At 35.6% G+C, this 13,845-nt stretch overlaps 1 protein-coding gene across 3 annotated transcripts in view; it reads left to right on the forward strand.

Moving 5' to 3' along the window:
* The window catches only part of mtt (mangetout), a 194,531-nt gene that overhangs the window by 89,311 nt on the left and 91,375 nt on the right, over positions 1-13,845 (forward strand). The window contains exon 2 of one of the 3 annotated variants that reach the window (XM_066289223.1): positions 6,967-7,516. The exons of the other annotated variants lie outside the window; for them this stretch is intronic. Within the exon in view, the coding sequence (XP_066145320.1) occupies positions 7,036-7,516 (481 nt within the window). The 5' untranslated portion in view covers positions 6,967-7,035. The remainder of the gene's footprint in view (positions 1-6,966; positions 7,517-13,845) is intronic. 3 annotated transcript variants of the gene reach the window in all.

Raw genomic sequence — 13,845 nt, forward strand, 5'->3', positions numbered from 1 at the left:
ACAATAGATAGTTGCCACGTTGTCAAATCATTTTGCTCGATATTAATAAAGTAAACCAACAATTAATTTTTACACTTTAATGCTCCATTAAATATTAATTTCCCTGATGCTTCCGCGGTTTAGGGATTGACTTAATTATGCCTCACATGAATAAATACTAGCGGAATCCTGTTCAAATCCTTAAACTTTTACGCACTTCTTGTAGGCCTTAATAGACTAACCCAGTAAAAAGAAATCCTTGGTTAATTTTATGCGATTCGTTATCAAATCTAGTTTTTATGAATCATAGTCGGTTGTTCCCATTGTCATTTTGATAGATAGGGGATCGTGTGACCGTTTTTGTAAATTCCTGCCCCTGTGTGCTGAATTAATAACGTTCTATTCCTGTTTCTCACGAAATGAGGACGTAAGGCTATCTCTTTCATTGACAGCCGGTTATTGTAACTTTTATTCAATGTCAGCACGCACTTGCTAGGAATATGGATGGGGTTTCCTTCTGAAAAACCTATTGATATATGAGCTTGTTACTGGCTTAACTGCGTAAAAATAAATACTTATGTCTTTCTTTCTCTCCCCTTATCAAAGCTGTGTTTGAACAGATTCGAGAAACGTGTTTGCGGGACCGCACTTCGCGCCGCTCCGTCCTACTCGTACTCGCAATAAATCATAGCAACGAGCGAAACTGATTCATGTTTGACCAGAAAGGAAATATTGTTAAAAGCTTAAATATGCAAATTTGAGAATGATGCACTTAAACTCTCGTGGAAAACTTAATTTAATAGATAAACTTATCAGAAATTTATGGCCTTTTAAAATAAAGTATTTGCCGAAAGATAAATTTCCGCTTTTCTGGAAAGACACTTCAAGGTCCCCACGCTAAAAGACTTTTCCAAATTGCTGAAACAATTTATTGAGAAACTTGACTACGTTGCAAGGCTCTGACAAACACGGCAATGCAGTCCCATTGCTCTGTGTATATCATCCCATTTGTTTTACATTTGCAAAAGATATTTAAAATTTATAAAAAGAAAATCAGCTTTTGTGTAGCGTTTAAGCAGATGAGATTTCTCTAAGTGTAACTAGTTTCCTTATCTGTAACAAGCCCTTCGTTTGCTATGCAGATTCGTTATAATGCGATTTCCATAACGTTGTGGCTTTCTTAAATGGAAACCGGCCTTAGGGAAGAACTTTCATGGAGATCGTATTAAGGTGAGCTTTGGGCTGTTTATACTTTGTTCTCGTTAGCGCAGTGTCGTAATTTACTGCGTCTAGACAGTATTTGATTTTTCTTATTTTAACACATTTTCTAACTTGATGTAAAGTTTTTAAACGAAAAAGTAGAATAAAAAAATTATATATTAAAATGCGAGAAAGCGTTTTAACATAAATATTTATTTCTTTTTCTTTTTTGGGATTTAAGTCGGATAAGAAAACATATGGGGACTAATGAAAATTGAAGTCGAGCGTAATATGCCTCGAACTAAAATTCAATTACTGGCAGCCATTTTATAATCATGGGAAGTAGTAACTGAAAAGTATGCTTTCAATTTATTGTTGAACATCTCCAATAGACTGCAGGTGTCTTTGATGATGAAAGGCAATGCATCATCAAATAAATTAAGTTTCTGAACCTTTATGCATAATTAAATTTTGTTGAAATAAAAAGAAAAAAAATTAATTTTAACTTTTTTTCCCAAACGCTTTTTTAGTTGTACTAGAACACGATAAAATAAATATATTACAGCAATTTTCCCTTTAAACGACTCCGCTTATTGCGAACTTCCGGTTAGAATGGACTAATCTGTAAAGTACCAACCAACGTGCTATTAAACCTCATGTTAGATTTTTCTCAAATAACGAAATCGTTTATAGTGAACTTTCGCATAAAATGAGACAATATCTTGTATAATAGCAAAAGGTTTCGATTGTGTCGAACTTAAATCGATTTTCCACCGAATATTCAGGGGATTTCCCTAAATCGATACACGTGCGCAGAGGTTAACTTGGCTTGTAAGTTTGGACTATAAGAGTCTTGAATGGTTGCATGCAATTATGAACCATACTGTTTTAAAAATTCTCGAAAAATTCTTCTATGACTGATAAAAAGCTTATTGTCAAGAAACCGTTGTGACGTTCAAAATAAAGCAATGTCTGTTCGGAAATGTTATCAAGAATATCAATGATAAGCATCGTTTAAAACCTATAAACGTCGTCTAAATTGTTCGTATATGTAGTTTTCTTCAAATTTTAGCGGCAAATAAATGAAAACTACAATAATCGATCATTTCAAATAAGATTGTGTGCGATTGTGTGTATGTAATAAATCTGTGATATTTATTACCACTAATGCTTAGAGTGAACCGTTTTCAACGGGCGCTTAACGTTCGTTATAAGCGAAAATTATTATATTAGAAAACTCGCGGCCTTCATCGTTGCATAAAATGAGGCACTTATAAAGGGGGTAATAAAATTCATAACTGCTACTGGAAATTTAAATTACTTTTATTGTTCTGCCTAAATAACTTCCGATCTATTATATTAAAATCACTATTAGAATTTTCCTTCTCTATCGGGAATATATCTAACCACCCATTTATGATGTAAAACGTTAGCTCGGGCAAGTCCTGGATCATTATATCATAGTCAGCTAAACTGAGATAATTGTAAGCATCAATTCAAGGGCCTGAATTGTAAATTTTCCGATATTAATTGCAAGAAGAGCCTCCAGACATATTTCTTGTAAATGCAGTTGTCGGCCTTTGAACTTCTCTTAAATGAATCGCTTTAGGGCCAATGCATCAATATTCAGCAACTTCACCAGAATTGTTGGAGCAAACTGGAAGCTTATCATAGTTGATAAGTGTTTAGTACTCGTTAATGGAGGATATGGCATTATGTCAGTTTTAGAACCGCGTCGGTGGTAATTTCGTCGGACTGTTTCCAGTGTTCGACTTTTATTGTCTCATTTATTCCGGGAAGTTTCTGAAAATTAAATCCTACAAGGTAGTAACTTACTGACAGATAAAAAAATTGTAGCAATAAAAACTTTGTGCTTTCATTGCAGGAAAACATTAAACTTTTATTGCTTATAGTGTGATATAAAGTTTTAAGGCCGCGCCATCAATTGCTGGTTCCCTTCCGACCAACTTCAGTATGAAAAATACCATTTGAAAATTAAGAATAGCCCTAATATCTTGAGGGTTTTCAGGAAGTTTCCGGTTTAATCTCCCGGCGAGCCCGGTGTTCCAGCACACAACACTTGAGATCAAAAATGTCCAATGTAATGCGTCACCTCATTTATTTCACAATTTCAGCAATTCTAAAACTTTAAGGTGTATTTTTAAAAAGTCACAAAGAACGACGATTTGTTTATACCAGAGTTAAGAAAAACTTATTTTTATTACTTGTTTATCGTTGGAAGTTAAATTTTCTGTTTTAGAAAAAGTTTTTTCAGTGTACAGGTAAAAAAAATGCCCAAAGTAAATCATCGAACAATTCCTTCTCATTTTATCCTGTATCTTTTACCCAAACTTTTAATAGGTCATGGTATACTGCCAATTCCCAAATTTTTACCAAAAACGAATATTATACAGAAAATTATTCCTGATTAGTGTGAATTAATTTGATCATTGCTACTCTATAAAATTATAAAATTTATCGATTGAAGCTACTTGAAATGCCAACCAGCGAGTATCTGTGGTCTAATTACTAATACACTTGTAACTTTTCATAATAATTCGATTTTATACTCCCTGTCGTAAAAAACATTGTAATAAAACTTATATGGTGAGTAGTCTTCGATACGTGCTTCCATATCAATGAACTGTGTTGTAATATAATATAAATGTAAGAAACACGTTAGTTGAAGGAAAATTATCATGTTAAGACAAATTAAATTAGAATTTTTCAAAACAAATCTGCTATTGGCTCGAAGAAAGAAACTGGATATTGCGTGTATGAAAATCGTTGAAGACGGCAACTATCTGACCTAGATTTCCATGATGTATTACGTATAGTTTCGTGGAGCTAACTATACGACCTCCAGGGAATAGGATGAATAACTGATTTCATCTAGAACACGTAAAGTTACTCAACTTTCCTGCAGCCGCTTTATAATAAATTAGTCTCGAAAAAGATTTTCTTACATTTGTTATAAAGTATCTTCATTAATACTAACAAGAAGCATTACGGTACACGAGTTTATTAAGAACACTTTAAGATTGTCTCTTAAGGTAAGACGCGATAAATAATAGAGATTTTTCCCTCATGTTCAACAAAAGTTCTAAAGCGAAAGTCTCTGAAGTTTGCGTGATATTTAAGAAGATTAGGTCGCAATTTATGGTACTTTGGAATGTTCCCAAGTGACTAAGTCTGCTCAGATAAAAGAATTTAAGTTATATGTACTTACCAGCTATGTAAAGCGACTATTGTAAAATTTTTCGAACGGCAATTCGAAAATTTACGGTGAAAAAGACACACTTTATCGCTGGATTTACAACATTGTAAACTCCACGTAACGACGGCAAACATGAATATTAAGGCTCGCTTTGCTTGTTTTCAGCATTTCCATGAAGTTTATGGACCATTATTGTTCAAGGAGATTAAACATCCAATAATCCTTAGGACATCGTGGAAGTTTAATTAATTTAAATTGGCAAAATTTCCCATCACATGCAGATCGATTTTGCTTATTCCTACGGCCAAACTTCACTAGCAAAATAAATAGTTGTCCAATCCAGATGGTTCCAACTTAGCACCCACGTATATCTTCGATCAAACTGCGATAAAGTTTTAAATGTGTTTGTGTTTAACTTGGTATTTCTAGATAGCAATTGCTATTACCTGAGTGATCCTGCCAAAACAATTACTCTGCATACTGAGATATCTGTACGTCTATAATATTTAATAGATAATTCAGCGGGAACTAATGAACTATTCATGTCAACATAATCACGTCTTGTAAGATTACACTGCCTGTTAAGTCTATTTGCTTTTGACGATTGAGTTTCCAATAATCGCCCTTAAAACATTCGGGTTTAATTACCACAGCTTGGATGAGAAGCGATTACATCAATCAAGAGTACTGGATGTAATTGTTTAGGTGTTGAGTCTATTACTAGTTTATTGGAAATGAGTTTGAGGAACAGTAGGAATTATTAAAAAAAAACACTGAAAATTGACAGAAAATCCAAGGAAAGGTAATAGTTGCTTTGAATTAAAAGTATATAAAGATCAATTTTTATTTTTGTTTAGCATAGCATTAATATTACCTTTAATTTAATTAACCTCAGATGTTAAAAAAAATTATATCTGAAAACTCTTCAGCTTATTCAAGGGAAAATTTAGCGAAATTTTAACTAGTTTGATTTTTTTTCTTCCACGACGAGAAATCTTAAAAAAATATCTGATCGAGTATTCTGTCGGCCGGATAACGTGGGAATCTGAAATGGCATTTGACACAGGGTTTTCATTTGAAGGTGGAATAACTTTGGTGCATATTTTTCTTTTAAATAACCCTACTATATTCGAAATTATTTTAAATGATTCTGCTCTCAAATACTGCTATCGTCCCTTCAAAATGTAAATCAAAAATTCAAATAGGTCCTTCTGCATTTCGAGAAATCTATTTGTTTGACGACGCTTTATATGTATAAGTTTTGTACATCGGAAAATTTTAAGTGACGTTTTTGGCTGAACAATATCACTTCAATTTCACTTGATGATACAATATTTTGTGAAATGGAAAAATTAAATCAAATACTACTGAGATTTTCGATTCATCATGAAATCGTCATATTAATGTAAAAATATATTTTTTATCCATTCGGAGACCTGAAGTCTCAATTTAGTTTTTCGAAATGGTTTTAATGACGGTTTGATTTAATATCAGATCTTACAACCATACAACGAAATAGTAGGAAAAGTGAAAATAAATTAACGATATAAGTTCTGTAAACCGAGAACTATAGTATTTTTTCGTCCACAAAGTGTAATTAATTTGTACTTCTACAGCAACCGTTATAATAAATTTTGAATACTACATACTTTTGCTTTAATTCTTTCTAATGTTGGTAGAGTTTTCACAACTTTAAATATTTCCAACTCCCATTGATCTTAAGAGCACTTAAGCTAATCCATCGCAAACTTAAAACCGCCCAATCTAGCCGAAGCTTCAATAAATTAAGCAAAATTTTAATTGCTACTTTAATTTATACTAGACGAGGACTCTCGTTGCAACGCTGCAGCATGGAGTCAAAGGAGAATGATTAACGAGCGTAGCTAATATGGTATCTCATTTAATAAACCGCCGTTAGAGATTTAGTTAATTAAGTTTCAATTCTTATACATTTTTCGATTTTCATGTCGACATTTGTCTTCATGTATTGAAAAATATGATCTCAATTTCTGCGATTTATAGCCTGCAGCTAAGTCAGCAAATTGTGAAAAATGTTTTCTGTTGGTATGTTATTGCATTGTAGTCGATTTCAATCATGGAAGTCACATAATTTGTTCTATTTAGTCTTTCGTACAGAACGATACTACGCAAGGTTTACGTGAAAACGTCACCCAAGGTAAACTACGTCTTTCAAGAGAAATAAGGATATTTTAATATCAGATAATAAAGTTCATAAATCGTAAAAATAAATCCTACAGTTTAGTATCGGTACCGGTATATGTTCGGTGAATATTCAATTTTTACTGTGTCGTAAAAACGTGCTAACGCTACTAAAAACTTCAGTGTCTCAAGATTATTTATGTAAATTTTTCTTAAGTGGACATTCGACCTACGTAAATTTAATATCATGACGCACAATATTCCGAAATTATATTCATTAGAATATGGCTACAATAGCCTAATAATAATTATAGAACAATGGAGTATAAATTTTGCGAGCCTAGCACTCAGAGCAACCTCAAACAAGTCTTCTCTATTCTCAACCACATGCCTAACAGATCCTCTTTCAGTTTATATCCACAATGTATGCCTGTGCCTCAAAAACCACAGCCAGATCGGGCCATAGCTAACAAGCAATCATGAACCTAATTCTGCTGGCCACCATTTACTTGCTAATACAAGGCAGGTTTTGTTTAAAGAAACCTCGCCTTCACAAGCACTTCTATCTTTCCGAGCCCTTTCTCAATTTGAAGGGATATGTGACCGAAAATGAGGGATTCTCGTTGAGTGAGCTGGAGGGGCACCATAAAATCAGACACTCCCATAAACACATTACTTGCGGAGAATCTATTCAGTGGCCTGTAAAGAAAATCGCCACTGTTGAGGGTGACTTAGTGCTGGGAGGGCTGATGATGGTACATGAGAGGGAAGATACGTGTACGTGCGGGCAAGTCATGCCTCAAGGAGGCATTCAAGCCCTCGAAGCCATGCTTTTCACTCTCGACGAACTAAATCGAATGAAAGTAAAGGTACTTCCAGGTATTTCATTGGGTGCGCATATTCTGGATGATTGCGACAAGGACACTTACGGTTTGGAAATGGCTGTGGATTTTATCAAAGGTAAGACATTTATGATTCCTTGAATAAGTATTCGCATGAAAGACCTCGGAGTTTGTAAGTGAAGGAAATCGCAATATACATAGATTAAGTGGTTTAGTACGCTAAACGCCAACCCTAATATTTACACGACTTAAGGCGAAGATAGAAGCCGGCAAATATTTGAATATGTATATTGGGTGTATTTCCACTGCAGCCTTGTCAAGAATGGTTAAGGTCGGTTTATATTGGCGTATATCAACATAATTATTAGGGACGTTCATAAATATGAAGGTTCATGTAATATTGGCGTTAGTTCTAGGTAGTGAGAATTCTTATCTATGTTTTCCATTGTTAAAAATACAACTTTAGCAGTATAATTTTAGAGATTTTTCTAATTCACATTTCCTTTCTTGAATCTTTCTTCAAAATTAGAAAAGAAAATACATCAGAAAGAGACTAAACCTTTATCTGGCGATTATTAGCTCTTTATAAAATTTTCTGGTTCAAGTTTTGGATTTTTTTGGTTTCTAAAATTTTCCAGGTAAGTTCTAAAAAAAAAGGTAGAAAACTCTTTTGAGAATCGCGATTTCTTTAAGCATGCATCTAATATATTGATAAATTCTCTTGACGATTTTAGTTCATTTTGGGCCGCTTAAATTCAACTTCTCAGGTTTCTAGTCTAGAAGCGTCCAAATTATCTTGATATTTGATTTAAATATTTTTCGATGTCTTTTAGTTCAAATTTAGAAGCATCGTTTAGAAACTTCTAAAGATTCTGCAAAAAGCCTTGAGGTTTTCTAAATAAAATTCAGATGATTTTCTGTCTTAGAACGTTTTAGAAGCTTTTGAAAAAATAATCTACTTTACGCTAATATCGTCAATTCCATTTAAGGTTAATATATGAAATCCCCCATCTGTTCTGGGGTGAAAATTCCCGTTTTTTCATTGGCCTGAAAATCCTAAAAATAATAAATCTGACACAGAACACATTCGCCAACACCACCAGCTATCCTCCTCAGAAATAAGTATCATTTGTTCCCAACAATAGCCTTCAATGGTTATCGACTATTTCCAACTCTCTTTCACATCCTATGGGGGGAAAATGCAATGCAATTCTGGCAAGTCCCTTTTTAGTTAAAGAATCTTGGAAAAATGCGCTTTCAGTAGGAATTTTGAATGTTAGAAGTCATATAATAATTTATAGAAGTCAGGCAAGCATGTCGATAAGGAATTGTTCACTTTTATAAAAATGTGGCAGTTTTTGTAGCCTGGTGCGTTCCGAAAGGGAAGCGAGCAAATTTTCAAGACAACTGATAAGGTAAATTTAAATGCCAGAAAATCTAGTTCCGAGCTACTCTAAAAGTTTTAAGATTTTACTACAACCCACAAAAATTATTGAGCATCAAGTGTGTTGACACATATGGTTTATTTAGACTCATAAAATTACTTGATACTCCCCTTCTAAAAATTTTTGTATGGTTGACTGTGTCCCAAGTTATACCTCAATTATATCATATCGCATATTTGAAAGCTCTTTCTTGTTTGCTTCGGAATAAACATTACAACGTCCCTTTCATGAATGTTATCTTACAGTCTTACTACAAACTCTTGTGCCATAAACTACAACTTTGCTGTGACAATCTAAAATCGGCGAATAGGAAAAGTGCCCATGGATCTTTCAATAATAAAGCGGCTTCTCATTGATTGATCTCAATCAGATTTTCAACAATAGTTATCTAGGAATGTGATCCTCGTCTTTGAAAATAGGTATAATACATGCAAGTGAACAAGTCGGGGAAAGATCCAATTTAAGTTTAGATAGAAAGCGCAATTCAAGGTAGAGTTGCGTTTACTTTAAAGGATCGCGCTTTAGAAGTGCATAAGTCTGAAATTGAAACGTGATCTATTCTCAATACTTTCTTGTATGGCAACAATGATAGTTTACCTGAACAGTCCTCAAGGACCTTCCAGCCGAAAGCATTCTCGTTATCTGATCGATGTCAACCTTACAACGTAATGAAATTTCTTCCCCTCAATTTAAACTTTCAATGTGGTAAAGTTAATGTGTAACTAACAAGCGCTATTTCAACAACTATCTCAGCAATCATCCGGAGAACTCTTACTTCGTGGAAAACTAGCTTAGCCTTAAAAATTAAACGTGCTTGCAATAAAACAAGTGTAGCGTCCTTTTCAATTTCCGTCAAGTGTTTATTGGATTTTCCGGCTATTCATTACGATTTAATATCATTTCGAAGACTGGCTTTCCACTGTCAGTATCTAATCCTTTTCGATCAATATTCAATTGAATTGCAAACGCGTCTCGCAACTGACGTGTCTCGAGAGCACGCTTCGGTGCACGTTTCGAAATTACTTGGACTTTAAGATCCTCGTATACATACATAGAAAGGAGTTAACACAGCTTTAAAACTGGTGATACCAATGCTAGAATCCGTTTTAGAAGTTTAGTCATAAATTCCATTCGGGTAAAATGCGAGATCCATGAAGTGCCTTCTCGCGTCGCCTTATCGGGATTAGAATAAAATGGCAATGAATAATGAAATGCCGGATTTAATCCCATGACGTCGAATATAAAAGCTTCGATTGAGGAAAGCGTTTTATGCTCTCCCGAGGGATGGGTGCTCTGCTCCAAGAAATAACACCGACGAGTGAGCGCAACCCATGGAAATGCATAAGTTTTCGCGGACAATCAATAAAACAACAGAACAAAGAGTAAGTAAGTATTTTTATTTGATGAAAAGGACAAAGCTTGCAAACAGTTGCTAAAAGGGAGGATTTAATCCCACGGGGAGTTGGGAACAAAAAAAAAACAAACGCCATTCGAGGAATCGGGAACAATGTCGTTTCCCTGCGGGTATATACTGCGATTTGTTACGGTTCAGTCAGATTTTTACGATTAAGGCTTAGGCTCTGAATGATATTATTTCAGATTAGGTAAATCGGAATTTCAATTGCGTTTCGTCAATTAGGAGAATCGTTCCAGAAGTACCCGACCAAACATATACAGTGGCACAAAAAAGTCTCCGTACGGTTAGTTATCACACAAACTTATGGAGTTTTAGAGGCAATATAAATAGTTTATCAACAAAATATATAACAATCTACAACAAGGAACATTCCTTAGTCCATTAACAATGATAATCAAGAAGTTAGTCAAAGAAATTACAATTTTAGACGAACTTTTCTTAATATTGGACATATTCTTGCACAAAAAAGTCTCCGTACGATTCAAAGATGTACGCAATAAACTTTTTTGTTGCTAAGGAACGCCGATAAATAAAAATTCCTATGTGGTTAGCTTCGCAATAATATGTATCAGTTACTAAAAACATCTCAAAGAGTACATCATGAATTCAAAAAATCGTGAAATTGATGCCGATTTGAGGCAGTTAATCATTAAATTGTATTGTGAGGGCCATTCAATGGCTAAAGTAGCAAACATGGTAAAGAGATCTAAGTCAACGGTACAATATACAATTGAGCGCTATGGAAAACATGGTATGGTAAAAACAAGACCAAGAACTGGACGCCCAAAGACTCTGAAAGCGCAAGAGGAACGATATATTGTGCGTCACATTAAGAAAAATCCAAAAGTAACCGCCACGCAAATCAATAAAAATTTTAAAAAAAGACTTAAACCTAAATTGTAGTGACGAAACGGTTCGAAATGTTCTAAGATGCAACGGTTATAAAGCCAGATCCATCCGCAAAAAGCCCTTTATTTCGTAAGCGAACAGGCTAAAACGGTTGAAATATACTAAAGAGCATTTAAATAAGGACCAGGACTTCTGGAACAACATAATTTTTAGCGACGAGAGCAAATTTAACATTCATGGATTGAATGGCAAAGGAAAAGTGTGGAGAAAACCGAATACTGAGTTTGAAATTAAAAATTTATCTGCAACGGTCAAACATGGAGGCGGAAGCGTTATGGTTTGGGGTTGCATATCGGCAGCAGGAATAGGCAATCTGTGTTTTGTTGACGAAATAATGGACAGTAAAGCGTATGTGAACATTTTAAAAACAAATCTTAAAGCTAGTGCGGAAAAGTTGGGCCTTAGTAGATCTTTTATTTTTATGCAAGACAATGATCCAAAACATACCTCGCGTCTAGCAAAAGAATGGCTGTTATATAACGTTAAGAGTATTCTAAATCACCCACCCCAATCGCCTGATCTAAATCCGATTGAGCATCTGTGGGAACACTTGGAGCAAAAAATAAGATCATATACAATTACTAATAAAAATGACTTAAAAGAAGCATTATTAAAAGAATGATCCAAAATACCGCCTAATGTAACATCAAATTTAGTTAATTCTATGAATCGACGATTACATGCAGTGTTAAAGTCTAAAGGAAACCCCACAAAATATTAAACATTTATTGTTCCAATAATTCAATTAAATTTAGTTAATATTAGTTTAGCCATATGAAATCGTAGGGAGACTTTTTTGTGCAAGAATATGTCCAATATTAAGAAAAGTTCGTCTAAAATTGTAATTTCTTTGACTAACTTCTTGATTATCATTGTTAATGGACTAAGGAATGTTCCTTGTTGTAGATTGTTATATATTTTGTTGATAAACTATTTGTGTTGCCTCTAAAACTCCATAAGTTTGTGTGATAACTAACCGTACGGAGACTTTTTTGTGCCACTGTAGATGGCGATATTTTGTTATAAATTGGCCTATTTTACAAGGATCTAACCTTAAAAAGATTATGTTTAAAGTTTGAGGGTGTTATGCTGATTTGTGTTTGTTTGGAGGTCGTTTTTTGTGAACGTGCTAAAATAATGGTTATAATATGTGGATCAATACTTTCATTTGCAAGATCTTGGTCCTTCTAACATCAAAGCGGAGTTACGTTCTACCCTGGCGGAATCTAATCCTTCATTAACAACTGTAAAATATTTGGGAGCAGAGCTTACGAGTCGTCCTACTAACTGCCAAGACGAACTCCGCAGTGGTCGACCTCATGACACTCCATATCTGTCCACTACAGATATTGTGGTAAAAACTCGTAAAACTACGTTGGAATATGGATATTTCAAAAAGTTCTATAAGTCGCATTTCGACTGAACAATTGGACACAGGAAAGCTGTTCGAAAGATAAAAAAGGGAACCAAAACAGTGCTGTGATGATGTTTGAAGGGAGTGTTAGGCAACATTTCGTGACAATAAAGCGAAATTTTTGCGTCGAGTCATAACCGTGGATGAAACATTTTTCTTTTTATTTGTAGAGGGAAAAAACCTTCGAAGGTACTAGGCTTGTTGATCCAGCGACCGGGTTATGTGGGATGCGCTCCTGATTGAGACACCTGCTCACGAAAAACCTCTCCTCTTCACTGCTAATCTTCCCTGGTACTGCCGCTAGACATAACTTCTAAAGGAACTGGGGAGAGGGGGATTCTTCTCTCCGGTCAAACGCGCGACATATCAACTCGGTTACTTGCTTTCCGTCTCTCATTCCCTCTCGCTATCTTCCCTCTCATCACTCTCTCTTCCGTGCCCTCAAACACCTTCCATTTCTGCTCGCTCTCCACTAACTGAGTCCTGGCCTCCGCACGATTGTCCTCCCATTTTGGACACTCCCACAGAGTGTGTTTTACAGTGTCCATCACCGTTTCCCCCTTCCCTTAAAATCAGCAAGGGTCACTCCCTTCCACTTCAATTTTTCGCAGGTATTTACCGAACATAAGATGCCCTGTAAATACCTGTGCCAACACGTACCCCGACTTCGTGCACTGATACACGAACCACCACCTTATGTTGGAAACGAACGCCTTGATCCACCCATCATTCCTCTCTCACTTTCTCTCTCACTATTCCAGTACCCACTCTCTCCCCTCAAACTGTTTTCTGCGCTCCCACACCATCCTTCGTTCCCCCACACAAATTCTAACGGACGGTATCTTGACCAAAACCAGCACCGCCGCACCCGGTGCCACCCCGTATGGTTACGCCACCCTGAGCGCGAGCAATCCATTCACCCGTTCCAGGACGGCGTTTTACTTCCGGTACGTAAGCTCAACCTACCAGACTGGAACAGCGTACAACTTGACCGAAAAGGCTACCATCACCAATGGTCGCTTCCTCCCATGCCCCTGTCCATTCGCTCTAGGCAAGATACCCTCCAACTTACTCAGAATATCCCCCACCTTATCCGCGATCCGTCAGGCGTGCTCGTCAAACCCAGCGTCTCTTCCGAACCACACACCCAAGTTCTTCACGCACTCCTTTGTCTCATAAATCACATCATCCACTACTAACCTCATACTCCTGATCTTTCTAAGTTCGGCTTGGAACACCATTTTCTGAGTGACACTCTTTGG

The sequence above is a fragment of the Euwallacea fornicatus genome, chromosome 1 (genome assembly GCF_040115645.1).
Source record: "Euwallacea fornicatus isolate EFF26 chromosome 1, ASM4011564v1, whole genome shotgun sequence".
NCBI classification, from domain to species: Eukaryota; Metazoa; Arthropoda; class Insecta; order Coleoptera; family Curculionidae; genus Euwallacea; species Euwallacea fornicatus.